We start from the raw sequence: 19,984 nt of genomic DNA, 5'->3' as shown, positions 1-19,984 counted from the left end.
TTAATAATAATATCCTATTTAATTGAATAAAACAAAGACAAAAGACAGGACAAACTCAATTAAAATAATTAGAAAATAAATAATTGAAGAACTGTCAAAGATCAAAATTGGCTACCTATTTCCTTAGCCACTAATACAGGAATAATGTTCTATATATTAGAAGAAATAATAAAGACAAAAGAGAGTACAAACTTACAAAAATATTTATAATATTATGAAAAAAAAAACAAATTAAAAATATTAAAAAAGCATATGGTTCAATTGTTGTCTTCTAATTCCTTATTCCCGAAGCATGTAGCAAAGCGTTCAAAAACAAAGTTACAAAATCATAATTCTCCTGCTGTACAATTGCAAAGCAACAACCTTTGAGAGATACTTTGTGTTTTCCCAAGGAGAAGGAGACATCTTCCTTCCCTGAACCCTTTCCGACCCCCGGAAATGGCGTCCCGGCGATTACCCACCTCTTTATTTTTCTTTCTCTACCTTATAGTTTCTTCTCAGTCCCTAGAATTTGGGCCACACAAGAAGAAACTCAAAATCGACGGACCCATCAAAACCATAGTCGTCGTGGTCATGGAGAATCGTTCCTTTGACCACGTTCTCGGCTGGCTCAAATCTACTCGGCCCGAAATCGATGGTTTGACTGGACATGAATCGAACCGGATTCTAGTCTCTGACCCGGAGTCGCCGGAAGTATTCGTCTCCAGCGACGCACTGTTCGTCGATTCGGATCCTGGTCACTCGTTCCAGGCGATTCGGGAGCAGATATTCGGGTCCAACGACAGCTCGAGGTCGCCGTTGATGAACGGGTTCGTGCAGCAGGCGACGAACATGAGTGATACCATGCCAAGAACCGTCATGAGCGGGTTCAAACCGGATGTGCTACCGATTTACACCGAGTTGGCGAACGAGTTCGCCGTGTTCGACCGGTGGTTCGCTTCGGTGCCCGCGTCGACTCAGCCGAACAGGTTCTACGTCCACTCGGCGACCTCACATGGGGCCATGAGTAACGTACGGAAGGACCTTATCCATGGGTTCCCTCAGCAGACGATCTTTGACTCTCTGGACGAAAACGGCCTGACCTTTGGTATTTATTACCAAAACATCCCCGCCACCCTCTTCTTCAAGAGCTTGAGGAAGCTGAAGCACACCTTGAACTTCCATAGCTATTCCTTGAAGTTTAAGCAACATGCGAAGCAGGGTAAGCTTCCCAACTATGTGGTGGTGGAGCAGAGGTACTTCGACGTGGACTTGTTCCCGGCCAACGACGATCACCCCTCGCACGACATGGCGATCGGGCAGAAGTTCGTGAAGGAGGTGTACGAGACTCTGAGGGACAGCCCGCAGTGGAACGAGATGGCTTTGTTGATTACTTACGACGAGCATGGTGGGTTCTATGACCACGTACCAACGCCCGTCTCCGGCGTGCCTAGCCCGGACGGAATAGTTGGGCCCGACCCCTTTTACTTCCGGTTCGATCGGTTAGGCGTTCGGGTCCCCACCTTTCTGATCTCGCCGTGGATAGAGAAGGGCACCGGTGAGTTTTTTCTTTTTCCTTTTAAAAATATGAAGCTCAGAACTAATTGCTTCTGGGTTTTGGTTTATTGAAGAGAGTCCTTAGTTTTGATGTGCTTTTTTATTGTGACATACTCTTTCCTATGGCTGATTTTAGTTACTTTGCATGCTTAGTTGATCTTGTGAACGATTCCTGTGTTGGCGTGCCCTAATTGCATCCTATACTTCTACTTTGGTTGATTCAGATCTAAAGTTGTGATATGCTAGGTCACTGTGGTTAAGCTTTGAACTTTTGTGACTGATTACATAACTATTATGATATGAAAAACCTGTTTCCAGCAACTTATTCAAGGCAGTGGGAATCATCTCTCTAGAATTATCTTTCATTTTGATGTGGCAATGTAACTATCCGTATAACCTTTGGGGTTGGGTATGATCCTTCTTCCGGCTAGTCCTGCCCTTTTACTTCCAGTTCCAGACTTCCCCATACTGCTTGATGTCCCACCCGTTTAACTATGTGCATGACCTTTTGGGTTGGGCAAGATCCTTCTACAGGCTAACCCATCCATTTTAGTTCCAAACCTCACATTACATAGACTCTCCCTGGCAATACTCCTTTTGATAAAGCCTAAGCCATAGGACAAACTACTTCCCCAGGAATTTTGTGGGTCAAATTTAGGCAAAAGACAGACTACTTCACTATGCCCATGCTTTTGTGCAATCTGTACTATTTACATTGTATTGGAATTCTAGTTTTTAGGGATGCATTTTTTGTAATTTTACATAGTATTGTCATTTGCCATCACCTATTATTTGACCTCGGGCCTTTCCAACTGCAGTGATTCATGAGCCAGATGGACCAACACCAGATTCACAATACGAACATTCTTCTATCCCTGCAACTGTAAAGAAGCTTTTCAATCTGGAATCAAACTTCCTGACTAAGAGGGATACATGGGCGGGTACTTTTGAGAACTACTTTTATCTTCGTGACACTCCACGCGATGATTGTCCAGGTTTGCACCGGAGTTCTTAACCATTACAGAGTACTTTTCTTTGTAGATTTGTCTTGTCGAGCTTTGCTACTCATCATTCCCACATACCACACATCACACTTATTTTTATTTATTTTTAAAAAAAAATTGGTTTTATTCTTCTTAAACTAATTAAATTCTTCTACTCATCATCCATATACCACACATTTGGTAAGAGAAAAAAATAAAATAAATAAATAAATAAAGTGTGGTGTGTGGGGATGATGAATAGAGTTTTTCTTGTCTAATATCATATTCTCACTGCATTGTTTAAGTAGTTTGCACTTCATGATAGGAAAGATGTAAAATTTGGCCAGTCTGTGGCACAAATAGTGAAACTTGCCTCTCTTGATATACTGATTACTGGGTCACCAATTGATCTAGATCTTTAATTGTAGTACCACACCTAGATACTGATTATTGTGTTTTAGGGCCTGCTATGTTCTTCATTTGTTTGTTTCTTTCTTTGTCTGTGGGTTGGGAGGGGAATGTGATGTACCTATAGCGAAGGGTATGCAACTGCATCTTCCCTTTTCTACCATCTGCTTCGACTGGACCCTGTCCAGTCTGAGAAACCTCAAGCCACAACGGGCAATTTATGCCGTTTTGAGGATGTAGCTTTCACAGCAACTTTGGAGTACTGCTGAGTATAGAACTGTCCTTTTTAATGGCACCGTGAGTCTGGAGAAAGTTCTCCTCGGATCTTCCACCATCATCTTGCTCATAAGAACGGATTTGGAGATATATAATCTATCATGTCTCTGCTTATTGTACTTGAATAACCTAAGGATGAATTCTAAAGCTTATATGCAGTTCACTTTCTCATTTTACCATTATTTGGTATTATCTACTTTCTTGCTTATTTGGGAAAATAATAAGAAAAATCATGGAATATGGATGCAGTAACCCTTCCAGAAGTTGAGAGGTTATTGAGGCCATGGGGACCAAAAGAAGACGCAAGCCTGTCAGAATTCCAGGTTGAAATGATCCAGCTCGCATCCCAGCTCAATGGTGACTATATCCTGAAAACTTACCCAGATATAGGCAAAAGCATGACAGTGGGTGAAGCCAACAGGTATGCAGAGGATGCAGTCAAGAGGTTCTTGGAAGCTGGAAAGGCTGCTCTCAAAGCTGGAGCTAATGAATCTGCAATTGTTACAATGAGACCTTCGTTGACTAGCCGAAATATGCTTAGAGATCATCATGGTTACTACGTGGAGAGCCAGTGATAGATTTGTCTTCACAAATCCAGTAGAATTTGCACTTATGTATGTCTGTATGTATATTTTGTGTAACTGTTATGACAATGAGGCGAACCATTTCGCTCCAAACTTTCCCAATTTGATACTGTTGAACACCATTGGAGCGCATGGGAATCAGCTACTGTAATACGCAGCTTTGTGTATAGCATCTTATAGTTGGGTTAAGCTCTCTCTTCAACTAGTATTACGAACATTCGTATGTTAGTTATTATTAATTTGTCTTATTTATAGATATAATACTAAAATGATTGACAGATAATAATAAAATACAAGAGTTTTGAGGCATCCCTGTCCATAAACTTTCGACCAATAATGGCTACTGAGGAAAGTGGTTCAGATCCATCAAATGAATGACATAACTCACAAAGTTGACAAATGACCTTTTGTACTCCAAAAAGTGAAAAAGACAGATTATTTAGTGATTTGATATATTAAAAAAGTGTTTTAATTTCCCAATTACCTCTTCTCTCTCTCTCAAAACCTTCTTTTCTAGCCTTTTCCTTTCTATTCTTCTTTTAGTCTTTAGACAGTTTGCGGCATAAATATATCTATCAAAAGCTATATTTTTGCCTCACCCTTAATCCACTTTGGCAATAGAGATCTAATAGGACTCAAATAGTGTTAGCCCTCATCTATCAACACCATTTACAATTATATCTACAATTCTTAAAATTAACTATTTTCTTTTGCCAATCTTTCTATCCATCAATCATATCTAGAATTCTTGAAATTAACTATCTTATTCTGCCAACCATTCTTCTATCTAATAATTATATATGCAATTCTTGAAACCAACTATTTTCTTTTGCCAACCATTTTTCTTATGAACTTTTTTTGCAGTAGCTAACAGTGTTGGTGAAATTCTATAAATTGATCAACCTCTAACAATAAACCTATGCCACAAACACTGGGCAACCACTAGTTTATCAAAATCATCACCAACAAGAAGTAAAAACCATCACACAGTGAGTATGGAAAACAAAGTCCCTGAATTTCACCCTAGTTTCGAGTTGAAATAGATATGTGACGGGAGGCACTCTAGGACAAAAACCAAAGATGAGTGGTGCTGCAACAAGGAGGCACTTTAAAGACATTGTTGATGTTGATTCTTGCCCCCAAAAGATAAGTGCCGTATGATATTCAAGATGAATGGAGAGAAAATTATTTGTGTAAGAGAGAAAATGAAGAGAAAATGCAAGTGAAACAAAGGCTTAGGGGGGAAGGGAAAGGAAAAGAGAGAAATTCGAGAGAATAGAGTGTGGGTCTATCCGTTGTTCATGCGAAATAAAAAGAATAAAATATGATATGATTGAGCTACAGTAGCAAGCCAAATATGACTCTAGGGTGCGATATACTATGGCTCAAAGCCAATATCATTTGTCAAAGGTCCATGGCTTGATTGACATAACCCCCAACCTCCAAAACGGAGGTTTGGAGTTCAAAACCCTCCTCTCCCAAATGTATCAAAAAAATAAAAACATAAAAGCTAATTTCATTTGGACTTGCTTAATTAATGCTGGTGTTTCTTATTTATATTAGGCAAGTATTTGATTTAAAGAATCCTCATTGGATTAGCAATCCAAAAAGTTAAATTTTGGCTAATACCATATACTTTCCCTTTCGTCTATTCCATTCAAAACTTACTCCCACATTGGATTATCCATCTACTCTGTATATAATAAAAAATTATTATTAATTTAATATTTTTTATCTAATTTATTTTTGTCATATTTTTATAATTCTACCGATCATATGTTAATTAATAATCATATTCTAATTAAATTATTGTTAAAACAATCATATTTTCAATAGTCATTTAATGCTAACATCTAAAAATCTTTGATTAAACTCGTTCAAAATTTCAAATAAAAATCTTAAGTACCAACCAAATATCTACAAATGAATTAAAATATAAAATTGGATATAACTACCAATGAATTAAAATCATGTTCGAGAAGAAACAAAATTCACTCGTCTTAGAATTACCAATAAAAAACAAATCACTCATCTTAGAATGAAAACCAAGAAACCAATCAGGAACACATCTAAAACAAACCAATCAGTATGCAAACCAAGGAAAAATCACTTGCCACAATTGGTGAGGAGATACTTTCTACAGGTTGTGTAGAGATTAATAGAGGAAAAAGATTAAACAAAAATATTCAATCTCCACTAAAACAGAACTCTAGTAAAAACATCAGGATTGTTAAACAACCAATACAAGCAAGCAATGACCAAGAGAAAGACAACTTAACTCGAGTTTTAGGTTCAGGACAGAAACTCGATCTAACAATTAAGCATCAACCATAAAATAAAACAAGTTAACAAAAGAGAAAATTGTTGCGCCTCTGGCCTGTCCAAAATCACACAAAACGATATTTAAGTGGTTCAGCAAATTGCCTACGTCCACTGGAGCCTCTTTTACTGAATTTGTACGAGATTACAAAACTCTACAAATTCTCTCTCACGTCCTTTCTTTCTCTTTGTTTTTCCCACACTATCTTCTACACAACTGAGCTCTCCCTTTTATAGGAGAGAGCACCTATGATTTAGGACTAAAGGAATTTGGTGCAACAATTTGCTGCAGAGATTTGGGTAGCGCCTAATATAACAAAATAGAAAACGGTGCTGTGTGGGATGGTGCTAAGCAAGTGGACTGGTTTCACACTTAGGGTGGTTTTCAACAATCACCCCCTCCACCTAAGTGTGTCATACCAGATTGCTTACAAACTGATTCATTCTTCATATGAATGTACCTCATTCTTTGACATGAGAGACTTCCGCTATCGAATACGCTCCAATGCACCCAAAGGTGCTCAGCAGTATACAATATTGATCAAGTCCAAACAGTGTTGGAACTTGATCCCTGTGACGACTTTCGTCAACATATCTGCTGGATTATTTTTAGTGCCAATCTTTTGAAGTTTGATATCCTATTCTTCTAATATTTCACGTACAAAGTGAAATCAGACATCTATGTGTTTTGTTCGAGAGTGATATACTTGATTCTTGGCCAAATGAATTGTACTTTAACTGTCACAGCAAACGGTAACATCTTGCTGCTTAAAGCCCAAATTTGTTACCAATCCCTGGAACCAAATAGCTTCTTTCACTGCTTCTGTTACAGCCATATATTCAGCCTCAGTGGATGATAGTGCAATTGTCGACTGCAAAGTTAATCGCCAACTAACTAGTCCTCCAGCCATAGTGAACACATATCCAGTTGTCGATCGGCATTTGTCAATATCACCTGCATAGTCTGAGTCAACATATCCAATTACTAGAATATCTTCACTTTTCTCGAACTTTAAATCAATATCTATGGTCCCTAAAATATACCGTAGAATCCACTTAGCTGCATGCCAATAAGCCTTTCCAAGATTATGCATATAGCGACTAACTAAGCTAACGGCCTGGGAGATATCAAGTCGTATACACACCATGGCATGCATTAAGCTTCCAACAATACTTGCATATGGGACATTTCTCATATAGTTCCACTCTTCATTATCTTTAGGAGACTACAATGACTGAGCTTGAAATATGGGGCCATAGGAGTACTCACCGGCTTCGTCTTCGAGTTGATGTTGAAGCGTTTCAGTATTCTTTTCAGATACTACTTCTAAGTAAGGTGAACTATACCTTTCACCCTATCTCTGCTGATCTCCATCCCTAGTATTTTTCGTACTTCTCTTAGATCTTTCATTTCAAACTCATGACTTAACTGAGTTTTTAAGCAATTTATCTCCTCCTTGCTTTTACATGCAATTAACATATCATTTACATATAAAAGCAAATAAATGAAAGATATATTTGCAAGTTTTCTGAAATACACACAGTGGTCGTATTGGCAACGAGTGTATTTCAGATCCATCATAAAGCGGTCAAACTGCTTATACCATTGCCGAAGTGACTGCTTCAAGCCATAGAGTGACTGGACTATCAATCTTATCTTGTCCATGCTTTCCCGAATTCTTTGAAGTAATAAATTTCACATTCTACGAATCATCTAATGTTTCGCCATCATTGCTACCTTCATTAGAATCTTTATGCTTATGTGACTTAAACATCTCAGATTTGTTGAATGTAACATCTTTACTGATAATTACCTTTTTGGACTCTATGCACCAGAGTTTATACCCTTTTACACCAGTACTAAAGCCTAAGAATTTTGTTTTCTTGACTCTATGATCAAACTTACTTTCTTTAGCATGATAGTAAGCAGGACATCCGAAAACGTGTAAAGAGTTATAATCAGTAGTATGTGTACCTCTCCACATTTCAGTGGATGTCTTCCCGTCATTGGCAGCTGCGGGTAGTCGGTTGATGAGGTGGCAAACATATATCACAACTTCAGCCCAAAATTGTTTACTGAATCCAGCATCCAATAACATACATCGCACTTTCTCTAGTAAAGTATGATTTATCCGTTTTGTCACATCGTTCTGCTACGGTGTACCTCGTACTGTGAAGTGTCTGACAATTCTCTCTCTCCGGCATACTTTCATAAATGGGTCTGAAGTATGCTCACCTCCATTATCAGATCTAAGCCGCTTAATCTTTCTACTAGTCTGAGTCTCAATCATTTTCTTCCAATCAAGGAAGATTTTTAGCACTTTATCTTTATTTTTCATCGTATACACCCACACATGATGAGAATAATTATCTACAAAAGTTACAAACCAATGCTTACCTCCCAAAGATGTATTTTAGGTAGGTCCCCAAACATCGGAGTGTACATAGTCAAGTATCCCCTGTGTATTATGTACAGCGGTTCCAAACTTGATCTACCTCTGCTTCCCCAATGCACAGTGCTCACAGAAAGACAGTTTACCAGTCTTTGCACTTTTGAGTAAGCCTTGCTTCACCAGTGTTTGCAAAACTTTTTCTCCAGCGTGTCCCATACCCGTATGCCAAAGATTGGTGGTGTCGACATCAGTCTTATCTAGTTTCTCACAACATGTGGAAGTTTTTCCTTCAACAGTACTTCCTTGCAAGAAGTACAAGTTTCCTTGCCTCAAACCTTTCATAGCCACCTGAACTCTCATTAGTACTTTGAGAGTTCCGTCTTCAATGGTGATTCTGAATCCCTTTAAATCCAGAGATCCCAGTGAGATGAGATTCTTCCCAAGTCCAGAACGTACCGAACTTCTGTCAGAGTCTTGACGCTGCCATCATGCAGCTTTAACAGAATGCTACCTATTCCCTGAGTCTTACAGGCACTATCATTGCCCATAAGTACTGCTCCACCCTCAATCTTCGTGAAGTCAGTAAACCAGTCCCGATTGGGACACATGTGATAGATACATCCAGAATCCATAATCCATTTATCGGAATGACAAATGGATGATGAACTTGTCAAGACAAAATCTGAATCATCATCTATGTCCACGACATTGGCTGTGGTGGGTTGATTCTGTTGTTGTCCCTTCAGCTTGGGACAATTCTTCTTCCAGTGTCATTTGTTGCGACAAAATGAACACTTGTCTCTGGCGAGTTTTCTTCCGATTGATGAACCACATGATGTGGCTCGGGTTTTCGATTGAAAACATTTCTTCTTTTTAGGATACCTTGACGGTGGTCTCCCTCTTGCTGTTAAAACTTCACTTGATGTATTTAGTTGTACATGCTTATCTTTTCTGTTGTACTCATTGCTAATTAAAGAACTAGATACATCATCAAAATTGATCTTTTTATTCCTATACAGTAGAGTAGTAATTAAATGCTCATATATATATCAGGTAAGGAATTTAACAAAAGTAAAGTTTTATCTTCATCTTGGATTTCAATATTCAAGTTTAATAAATCAGCAAAAATTTGATTATAACTATTCAGATGTTCAGACATACAAATACCTTCACGAAATTGGAATCTGAAGAGTTTTTTCTTCAAGTGCAAACGGCTCTCAATGCTCTTCTTCATGAACTTATCCTCCAATTTCTACTAAAGTTCCCTAGCATTTGTCTCTCTCATAACAAAATACTTCTATTCTTTGGTAAGGCATAACTGGATTGTACTACAAGCTTGGGTATTAAGCTTCCTCCAATCCTTTTCAGTCATATCATCTGATCTTTCGTCCAACGCAATATCCAACTCTTGTTGGATCAAAACGTCAATGACTTCACATTGCCACATGACGAAGTTGCTGGTTCCATCGAACTTCTCAATTTCAAACTTGGCATTTGACATAGTAGACCGACGCCCGGAGCTACTGGCATTTTCAGAACTCTTATCTCTTCCAGATCTTTCCATTTGAATCTAGAAAATTTAGACAAAAAAATTACAAAATTCTAACGATACGGATGAGTCTGGAATGATCCAAATAGTTAGAAAGTACTATTTAATCGTTAAAATCGGACTCCAAATGGCTTAGATCAAGCCCAAAATGGATCTGGAAAACAAACGGTCCTGATCGTCTGGCGCGTGAGATGCACACGCGTCAGCAGTGCGACTGGGAGAGCGTGGGCGCATGGATGACATGCGCAGATACCTTCTAGGTGCATGGAGGCATGTGAGCGCATGTATTTCACGCGTCTTCCTTTTTTTGGGGGCGTGAAAGCGTGTGTAGCACGTGGAAGTCATGCATCTTCCACCTCCTGGCGCGTGGGAGAGCGTGTCTACGCGTGGGAGCGCATGGATCAGTCGTCTTCAACCTCCAGCTGCTAGTGAGGCGCGTGGACTCACTCTCCGGCTTCTTGGGGCGCGTGTAAGCTCATCCAACCTTGGTTTTCGATTTCGTTTACTGCAACAGATTCGTTTCGACGTGAGGAACAACCTGGAGTTATCAAAAGTTGAGTTCGATCAACTTGATTTCTAAATAGCGCAAACTAGAGCTCTGATACCAATTGCGCCTCTGGCCTGTCCAAAATCACACAAGATGATATTTAAGTGGTTCAGCAAATTGCCTACGTCCACTGGAATCTCTTTTACTGAATTTGTACGATATTACAAAACTCTACAAATTCTCTCTCATGTCCTCTCTCTCTCTGTTTTTCCCACACTATCTTCTATACAACTAAGCTCTCCCTTTTATAGGAGAGTGCACCTACGATTTTGGACTAAAAGAATTCGGTGCAGCAATTTGCTACAGAGATTTGGGTGGTGCCTAATATAACAAAATAGAAAACGGTGTTGTGTGAGATGGTGTCGAGCAAGTGGATTAGTTTCACACTTAGGGTGGTTTTTAACAAAAATTACTGGTACAAAGACAAAGTCCATCCAAGAGAGAAAAGCGAAGGAAAGCCGAGGCTCAGAAGAGAGAGAGAGGGTTAGTTGGAATGAAGACAAAACTGTAAAATACTTATTTGGTCAAGCTACGGTAACTCACCAAATATGACCCCCGGGTGCTACATACTGTAACTCAAACCCAATTCCATCTTAGATTGCCTAATCCAATGCAGCTGTTTTTGATGTAATATTAGGCAAATATTTGACTAATATTAGCCCTGCTTTTGTGGGTACTTCATGCTCCTGCAGAAAATAACTAACCCAGGAGGAAAGATCTCTGTAACATGAAAATTCAATTACAAATGGTCCTGTTGATTGGGGATTACGACAGGAGGGTAAAAGCATTGTTTCCCTGTGAAATGAGCACGTGGACAACAATGCTTCTCAAGTGATACTGATTACTATCATGGAAAATTATCCCGGGTTTCTTACCAAAGAGATCATCCCTTGTCTAGGCATTAAGAGATATATCATTCCAAGCAGAAGAGTGATACATGCTTGTTTATTTTATGTAAATCCAGCACCTTGATTTGGTTTAGGTGGCTGTTGAACTAGCTAGTATTGATTCGTAGAATTAATGCCCAGTCATGGAATAATCTGAACAGAAGTTTATCTCTTGGTAAGAGCTTTCTGGATTGGATGCAATGCATTTGGAACTGGCAACTGCCTACTAACGGCGCGCACCATAGCGTCTCTGTCTTTGCTGAAATGATTCTAGGGCCTCTACAAACTCAGCTTTCCCAAAATCAGGCCAGAGTGCTTCCGCAAAGAAAAATTCGGTGTAGGCCAGCTGCCACAACAAGAAGTTACTGACTCTTTGTTCGCCACTGGTTCGAATTAGCAGATCAGGGTAGGGAAATTCAGTACAGTTTGTTTCTAATTCCTGTTCAATTAGACCTTCACCGACGTCCTCCAGTTGAATAACACCATCTTTAACTTTGCTAGCAATACTTTTGCATGCTTGCACGATGTCATATTTCCCACTGTAGCTAACTGCCACAATGAGTTGGAGTCTAGAATTGTCTTTTGTGGTCTCCTCTGCATCACTTATCAATTTCTGTAGAGACTTTGGAAGCTTGGATGAATCACCAATCACACTTATTCTAATGCCTTCCCTGTAAAAGCAAAAGTAGATAAACCAATTATCTCAATATTGAATCCAAAAGGACCAACACCAACAATCCCATGTGGTTGCTTTACTTGCTAATATGGAATATGCAAAGTTTCATGCTTCTAAAGGAGATTACCCAGAACCCCTTTCCCATGATAAATCTATAAGGAACTTACAAAGATAGATTAATAAGGAACATATAATCGTAGCTCATCACTAATAATGTCACACGATCAGCTGACAATCACAAACTACTCGCTGAAGGAGAATTGATGAATCAAGTAGCATTCATCCTATTTATAAGATATCAGAATTGATTGAGGAATGAAACTCGAAGAACTACAGATGTAAATCAGGAAGTCTTGCACTCAAATGGGTTCAATTTTTTCCCACTTTTACTACAGCTCTTTTCTATAAGATACTTTGCTAATTAACCCAAATCAGATCCATTGTTTCATTTTCTCAGAAAAATAAGTTAAAAAACGTAGCTGATTTTCTTATCTTATGCTTGTATCTAACTCAGAAGAGTTACACCAATTGTTTGACAATGCTAGAGAACTCTATGAATGGGGAGAAATAATAACAAATTGGAAAGTGGGGCCATCCCATCTCTATTTTTTGAACCCCTTGAAAAAAGGAACCACCGTGCAACCAAGTTACCTGCTGGGGGCAGGGTAATTCAAACCTGATGGGCTATGATGGAAAAGGCATCACACAAGCATTGTGAGTAAGAGGTCTTTCAAGAATAACTTAAAAACATCACAGCCAGAAAGCAAAAAGGGTATGTGCATCCATAATGGAGAAGAAATGGCAGAAACATAGCTCATTCTGTAGTCTTCCACTACACATATGTAACTGGGATATGAGTTTTGGGATATGGCAGAAACATAGGTTCTGCGTAAGCCTTTTCCTTCTTATGTAAAGGAAAGCTTTGGTTAAATCAACTTCATCAACGCCTCTCTTACATAATTAAGTAAAAGTAGCATATCTTTGTACCCCATATAATCATGCACATGAGCTCTAACATAACACATAAGATATCAAGTAAAAATATCGTGTTTTATATGATACAAGCTATAAGCATAAAATCTACAACCTCTCGCTGTTGGCTAATTCCATATCCGTCATGATTCTAACATCTTACAGAAGCACTTACGTTAACACAAGGATTCTCTTGTCTCTGCAGTTCCTCCAAACCCTAATCACATCCTTGATGTTTATTGGATTCGAATAAACATCAAGTGGCCAACAAACTGGGATATGATAATCTCTGACTTAAGTTCTTAGATTGAAAAGGTTAATCATAACACTAACTTGTTAATGAATACAGAAATTACATATTACCCCCATCACAGCTCTCCGGTGATGACAGAAGAATAACTCAACACCAAAAATCTATTCCTTTTTCGCTACTCATGCTCCACATGGATCACTTAACCTATACCTACCACTTGGAAATCACCCCTAAACTTTGCAAAGAATATGCAACACAAAATTAATGAGTGAGAAAATAATAAAATGGAAAGAGAAGCGCTACAACCACAAAAAAATCCTACAAAAGTAAACGGACATGACTTTATATAATATGTTAGGATCTACTTTATAATAAAAATAGTTTTACAATCTAACATATCAGTCATGGCTAAAACATTTCTCAAATGAGAATTTCCCTGGTGTGTGTGTGAGAGAGAGAGAGAGAGTTGGTAACAATTACCTCACAAAATTTTGAAGTTGTGACTTGATCTCTCTTTCGAACAACGTCATCAAGAAATCAACCTCTACCTGCATTATAAGCAAAGCAGCCATTAAAAAAAGTTCCACGTGTACATTCTCACCAAAATGAAAACGCATAAAAACGCTGCTAAAACTTGTACTCTAAAAATCACTACCATCCATTCATACGTTCAAAGGCAACAAAAGCACTAGGAAAAAGTCCCAAGCTCATACTACCAACAAAACTTCAGTCGGAATAGTATTCCTAAGCTTATTGAGAGCTAAAATCAGCTCTATCCACGTTCGTAATCAAGATAATTGCTCATAACATCGCCAAGAAAACACAGGCAAACGGACCTTGGGCCGAATCCAATTGTCGTAAGAAAAGGCAAAAACGGTGAGAACCCGGATCCCCCAGTGGGCACAGAGTTCAACGAGCTCCCGCAGGGACCGTGAACCAGCCTCGTGTCCCGCCGAGGCCGGTAAACTCCTCAACTTGGCCCACCTCGCATTTCCGTCCATGATAACCGCCACATGCTTCGGCATCATGTCTTCCCGGAAACCCTCCGGTAAAGGCTCTGCCTCCGGTGAGTCACCGGATATGGAGTTTCCTTCTCTTCCCTCGTCTCTGACATTTTCTCGGAGGGCTACTTTGGCCAAGGTAGTTGTTTCGACCGGCCCGTGAAGTTTACGATAAGGAAGCGGAGAGAAGGGGTGTGATTCGGCACCGGCCCGACGAGAGCGGGAGGAATTGGGTCTAAGGGGAATAAGAGTGTTATTGGCTGGAATAGGAAGCGACAAGGATAGCATTATCCTGGTCTAGGCTACGGTTAAGGCTCCACCGGAACTCTACTTCACCTTTTCTGCTGCTTCTGGGTTCTTGTTCTGCTAACTGCTGCTGCTTCTGTTGACCGTTGGAGGCTTTAGATCCCCCTTTTTGTAGCAAATCTGGTTACGCCAAATTATTAATGTGATTAGTTATATATTAATATAACTAATCATATCAAACAAAGAATAAGCAAAAGTACGCACAGACAATCGAGCAAAGACGAGGTTTATCCCAAAAAAAACAAAAAAACAAAAAATGAAGCGACGGCGAGGAAGGGTGTTGTTTGAAGGATACGACGTCGGCTCACCTTTCATGTTAACATCATTACATTTGGTCCACTTATAGTTGACTGGCTCTTAAAGGGTGCGTGAATGATTCGAACTGTTATTTTCTTTTGGTTTTTTTTCCTATAAAAATTATATATATGAGTAGGGAAATGCTTCTCCAACACATAAAAGGTAGTTTTTTTTTTAATTTTTTTTAACAATTAAATAAATATTTTTTAATGAGTTTATAATTTTCATTTTTTAAAATATATTTACTAAGTTTAAAAAATTGTTTGAAAGCCAAAAAAAAAAAGATAAAAATATTTTGCTTATTCGGTAACTCTTTCAGTGGCCTTCCTCTGTGAAAGTAACATAATCCTATATGAATAATATTAGATACAATTTTAAGATATATAAGTTTTACATACTTTCCTTTAAAAAAATGGGATTCATCATTAAAAAAAATTATGTAAACTTCATATTTATCTATTTTTATAATTTAGCAAATACATATATATATATATATATATTTGTGGTTTTTTTTAAATGGAAAATATATAATAGTCACACCGTTTCCAGTTATTGCTGGAAGCTACCGCTAACCATTTTTTTATATTTCATGATTAAGAAATTATATTTTAATAATATTGTGAATTTTTTATTTTTTTAAAAAAATATTTAAAAATATATATATAAAATAAAAATAAAAACATATTTACGCCTAATGGTAGATCCCGGGAGCGGTGTGAGTAGCATCGTCCTTTTTAAATAAGCAAATTGTTATGTGGTAAATGTAATGGTGCAAATGCAATCACCATCTCTGTGAATACCGTCGCAACATATTCTTCCCGGCTTACTTTCCAATAGTAAATAGTCTGTTTACGTATAAGTTTTTAAATAATAAAACACTTGTAATTATAGCAATAAATCTTATATTTTTTTATTATTTTTATATTATGATCATTTTTTATAGGTAAAAAAAATTATTTAAAACACATAAAAAGGCATAGCCTAAATACACAAAATATATATATAAACATGAAAACCTAATTACAAGAAAGAAAGTAGAAAAAGAAGAAGAAATCATGATCATGAGTTGCTAACTTAATAATAATTGCCTTATTTTCATGAAGTTTGATGGATTAAAACAGATTTTTTAAGATGTTATAATAGAGAAATAATATTTATAATTTTAAAGTGTATAGTTTTTGTGTACTCTTTTTTTAAAAAATAGATAAATTTAAAATCTATATAAATAAATGTTTAAATACTTTTTTCTGAAAAAATGCCGTACACATCTTGTAACTATATTTAAAATTATCTGTTTATTAATATTAATTATTATTATTATTATTGTTATTATGAAAAGATAAAATGATATCAGCCTCAAATGCTTTCCACTTTTGTCTTTTATTGTCGAGAAAAAAAAAAACACAATATTCAATCGAGAGTTTGCATAAGAGTTTTGCTACGTACAAGCACAGTCACGTATTAATTTGTATACTAATATTAATTTATTCATATTTAAAATTTATATTAATACTATTTTTAATAAAATTTATTTTTTAATCAATCACATTATATTAATATATAAATTAATACATAATTATATTTACAACTATATTTTTTCTTTACATAAAACAAGAGGATCGTAGACACAATAATAATAATAATAATAAAACCCCATCTACAAAAACTTCATGGCCATACAAAAACGTACGGACGTGAATGAATTATATATATATATATATATAGATGATAATGTATGTCTTGTTCGACAACTATTATCAAACCCATAGCCAATAGCCACGTGTGAATGATAAAAGCCACGTTAATTAATTCAAATAAATAGGAAACTATCAAAACAAAAAATAAAAAATAAAAAATGAGGTCGTAGAGAAAGAATGCTATCTGTTGAAAAGATGATTGTGATTTTGATAAAAAACAATTGGTCCGACCACCTTCACACACGTATGCCATTCAATTGGCACACCCATCCTCTCCTTCCTTCACAAACGTAGCATTCAATTTGAGGATATACTGTGAACATATTTTGAGGTATTGCATTTTTTTACAAATAATTGAAAAAATATTTCTCACATATAAAAAAGTTATGTTATTTATAAGTTTGGTGTATTATACACTACTTAAGACGATAATTAAAAACTTTCAACTAAGGAAAGGGTGAACTCATTATACATTATATATATATAAAGAGTTAAACCCGTGATGCCGATCCAACTGAAATCTATAACTCGACTCGAGCCAAAATGATTGATCCGAAACAAAATGGGTTGGAAACGGAAATTTCCGTTTGGTTTCCACTTGTAATCAGTTCGATTCAGATAATTACCCGATTCCCAAACGTGGTTGTTAGATATTTATCTGACATTCTCTAACAACCACATTCCATTTGTGGTTGTCGTCCGATATTCTTCCATCATTGCAAGTCTTGGCCTCGCCATGTACTATTTTTTTTTTTTAATTATCAAGGTTATCGTAGATAAAATTTTAAATACCATGTCGCAGGTCACACCAATCAAGATACTGAAACAAAATATTTCAATACTAGTATCTTTTTGTATACCATTTCGGAATAGTTGATATATGAATAAATTATATATATAAATATATAAATTATATTCTAAAATAATAGTCTATATATAAATAAATTATACATAAATACATATATATAAATTATAAATAGTCTGGTCTGAATTTAGGATAAAAAATAAGTTTGCAGTTTGAAAAAAAAAAGTAAAAACTGAAATATCGGCCGATATTTGAGACGGTATAAAACAGATATAATACCTGCACTGGACCAGTGGCCGGTACGGCATATACCAGCCGTAGTGGCCGATACAATACGGTATTTAAATCTTTGGTCACAGACCCTAACTAGCCAATATATTTCTCTGCTCTTGATTGGATGTATGAAATATCTTATTAGACAATAAAAGTGAAGAAGAAGCAAATAGATTTGTGGTATGCCACTCAGTAGAGGTAGTATTGAGGAGAAACTTATATGAGGCACTTCCATGAACACAGTAGCTCATGAGTTAGCAAAGAAAGCATTAAGTTTAGATGATGAAAGAGTGTGGATTGAAAAAGTCCCAGACTTCATTGTTAATAATCTGGAAAAATATAAACTGTGTAGTGTTTGATTTTATGAAGAAAATATAGAAGTTTCTTAAAAAAAAAGTACAACTTCCTTTTATTATTACTTTACTTGGAGCACTAGCAGCCAAATGCCAATACATCTCCAAATTTTGCCTAACTATTATTGAAATGGTCTGAATTGAACTAGTCAAAAGCCTTCAGCTCCACTTTTGAACTATAGCAACTCCAAAAGCTTCTCCAAATTTTGCTCAACATTGTTCATTTCCAATTTTTTTTTTTTTTTTAATTTCTTCGTCCCCACCATGGCTCGTCTTCACGAGACTTTGTCTATAGACCATCATCCTGACTTCTTATTGTATATTCTTCTACCCAATTATGTGTATCTTTATCCTCTATAGTTCAATGTAGTTTTATTTAATATTCTGTGTTTCATATGAAAAAAAAGTTATCAAAAAATATTCCACTGGATGGTTTTGTGCATATATTAGATAGGATTGTGAAGACAATTTCAAATTTTTCAATAGTAGTTTTAGGTAAGATAAATTAATTTCCATTTTGCAAAATATGAACATTAATTAACATTGGAGTCATGTATTTGAAAAATATGAAAAAAAGTTATTATTAAAATGTATAATATTATATTATTATTTTGATTTTGGAATGGATAGTCTAATGTGGATTACTATTTTGAATGGCTTTAGATTTAGCCAAAACCTCTAGTTTTAGTCCAATTTTGATTCTGGCAATGACTAGATCATTACTAATGCTTTTACGGGAGTAGCAAGGCAAGTACAACTTCTTTTTACGTTGGTTTGATTTCACAAATCTTTCAACTCATCTTATTCTATTTCATTACATTATAATTTTTCTAAATTTTCAAACAAAATATAAAAAATAAATTAATTTTTTCAAATTCCAAAATAAAAATTATATTCTAACTCTCTTTTAACTTCATAATTTTTTTATTCAACTTTTTCTCTCTCATTTTCTAAAATCTCATAAAACATTTTAATTCAAACTATTTCACTACTATTTATAAATTATTTCATTACTATTTGCGGTTCTTATCTCATATGTGTAACTAAATCAACCCTTATTCTTTTGTTGGTTGTCAGAATCAATACAAAAGTAGGTTACAAGCAAAAAATCTAGCAATTGTGGATTGATATGTCATGAATCAAAGTAGAGTTAAAATCGAAAATTCCACTAGATTGCCGGCGTCAATTAGCATGGAAAATGGAAATCGCATAAAAACCTAATGTTTTGAAATTATATTCGGGTTTGAAAATTCAGTTAATAGGTTCGGTTCGGAGTTATTTACTAATTTTTATTTTTTTTTAGTCAGAATGGTAATTTTTCGAGCTAATCTGAGTCAGGTGAATAGTCCTAAATTGTAAGGGTTTTTTTTTTCTTAAAAAAATGAGAGGCAGTGGCGACCAATGTAGTAACCCTCCTTGGCAGTGACCATAGGAGCCCCTCCCTACTAAAAAATGTCCAGTTTGAGCCATATATAGCTATTGTGCCAAAAGTCTGTCACCACAATACTTTCAAAGTATTTAGTTGGTCCAAAACTCATTCCATAGCCCAAAGGCCCAAAGGTTAGGCTTTACTATTACAAGTGGTTTCAACTTGTATTCTTATTCGAACTCCTGACCTCAAAGCCATGAAATACCAACTTGTATCAACTGGATTACCACATTTATGGTCCTAAATTGTAACTTAATGTGGTAAGCTAAGCCTGTAAATAGATTGATTCCATTTCAAAATATATATTTATTTAACCTATTTCATAAATTATTTCTTTTTATTATACAAATTATAAAACGCCAATTTAGTGAGATACAAATTATGAACTTAAGCATTAGTCTAATGTTAAAGATAGAGATCAGTCCTCTAAGCTTGATACT

The 19,984-nt window shown here is 36.2% G+C and overlaps 2 protein-coding genes across 2 annotated transcripts; one reads left to right on the top strand and one right to left on the bottom strand.

Moving 5' to 3' along the window:
* Window positions 1–265: 265 nt before the first annotated feature.
* LOC122294485 (non-specific phospholipase C1-like) lies at window positions 266–3,976 on the top strand. The gene is made up of 3 exons (XM_043103261.1): window positions 266–1,537; window positions 2,355–2,531; window positions 3,453–3,976. The coding sequence occupies exons 1-3, from the start codon at window positions 439–441 to the stop codon at window positions 3,776–3,778; spliced, it is 1,602 nt and encodes a 533-aa protein (XP_042959195.1). The 5' UTR covers window positions 266–438; the 3' UTR covers window positions 3,779–3,976.
* A 7,514-nt stretch (window positions 3,977–11,490) lies between these two features.
* On the bottom strand, window positions 11,491–14,798 carry LOC122294814 (dehydrodolichyl diphosphate synthase 2-like). The gene is made up of 3 exons (XM_043103800.1): window positions 14,220–14,798; window positions 13,864–13,931; window positions 11,491–12,153 (listed from the first exon to the last, which is right to left on the bottom strand). The coding sequence occupies exons 1-3, from the start codon at window positions 14,670–14,672 to the stop codon at window positions 11,709–11,711; spliced, it is 966 nt and encodes a 321-aa protein (XP_042959734.1). The 5' UTR covers window positions 14,673–14,798; the 3' UTR covers window positions 11,491–11,708.
* Between the last annotated feature and the right edge of the window lie 5,186 nt (window positions 14,799–19,984).

The sequence above is a fragment of the Carya illinoinensis genome, chromosome 14 (assembly GCF_018687715.1).
Source record: "Carya illinoinensis cultivar Pawnee chromosome 14, C.illinoinensisPawnee_v1, whole genome shotgun sequence".
Lineage (NCBI taxonomy): Eukaryota > Viridiplantae > Streptophyta > Magnoliopsida > Fagales > Juglandaceae > Carya > Carya illinoinensis.
Note: the sequence above shows the minus strand (reverse complement) of the source record. Positions and strands in the feature narration are given on the sequence as shown.